The 1,121-nt window shown below is 46.5% G+C and overlaps 1 protein-coding gene across 1 annotated transcript; it reads right to left on the bottom strand.

The window, feature by feature from the left end:
* Nucleotides 1-173: 173 nt before the first annotated feature.
* On the bottom strand, nucleotides 174-1,074 carry Pmar_PMAR004554 (hypothetical protein; the record flags this gene model as incomplete). Its single annotated transcript, XM_002774334.1, has 3 exons — nucleotides 174-365; nucleotides 409-556; nucleotides 911-1,074. The coding sequence occupies 3 exons, from the start codon at nucleotides 1,072-1,074 to the stop codon at nucleotides 174-176; spliced, it is 504 nt and encodes a 167-aa protein (XP_002774380.1).
* Nucleotides 1,075-1,121: the final 47 nt, after the last annotated feature.

Raw genomic sequence — 1,121 nt, forward strand, 5'->3', positions numbered from 1 at the left:
CACACAGCTCAACTGTACAGCACTCAATGAGGAACATTGAACCACTCGAAGTAGTAGCGACATTCGAATCAGAAATGGAGGTTCGTATTTCTCAGTAGAAGTACAGAGGCGGCTGATGTAACCACCGCGATCAACAGGAAGTGAGGCCGCGAGTCGGTGGTAGAGTACGCCAATTACACCCGTGTATCAGCATTATTGAGTAACGGCTCATGAACATCAGTCTTCACGGTAACACGACGAGGACGAGCACTATTCGACATAGACGATAAAATTGAGTTGGCTGAGTCGTCCATAACGAATGGCTTTCGCTCGAGAGGAGTACCAGCAGACATCGACATCGACATGGGAGCCCGAGACGGATTAACCTGATGGAAAAACCATAAAATACCCAGAGAGGAAGACTGTTACCTTCTCAGTGCCAGCCAGGCCGAACGGGAGACGCACGATATTGTCGTAGACAAGCACACCATAGACGAGTAGGACGAAGCCGGCGAGCTGTATGAGCGAGTACGGAGTTAACGGCTCACCGAACGAGTGATCATCACTCATATAGTACCTGTGGTCAAACAACGAAGCGTGGCGAGCAGCGAAAAGCGTGATTTACTACGCGGTGTGCTCAACCGCATGTGTTGGTGACGATATAAAAATTGTGGGGAAATTGCAGAAAATTCTTGTTAGTTTCTGTATATATCTACCCGAATTTCTATACAAGCTTCTAAGTGAAGAAACTCTTGAGCTCAGCTGAGGAAAGCGAACACATATTCCAACACTGCTACTAGGGCTGCAATTTCGCAGATTTGTGGTATCACTTTCGACTCGAGAGCTCTGACAATGACATAGATCTCAGAGTCGCATTATTGACGTAGTAATTTCCGATACCACATTTTCCGGAACTAGCCCTGAATATTACATTATAACAGAACAGAGCCAGATAAAAATAGTCCTAGTAGAATCAAGCATAGTGGTGTGGATAGCAGAGGCAGAGTTAGTAACATTAACAGCGCAGATATTATACGCGAAAGTGTTCAAAGCATAGCCGAGGACACCACCAAGGACCATCTTAGAGTCGCCCATCATCGCAAAAGCATCAGAGGCGTTCTCGAAAACCCCACCTACGTCTT

The sequence above is a fragment of the Perkinsus marinus genome (assembly GCF_000006405.1).
Source record: "Perkinsus marinus ATCC 50983 genomic scaffold scf_1104296958290, whole genome shotgun sequence".
Taxonomy (NCBI): domain Eukaryota; phylum Perkinsozoa; order Perkinsida; family Perkinsidae; genus Perkinsus; species Perkinsus marinus.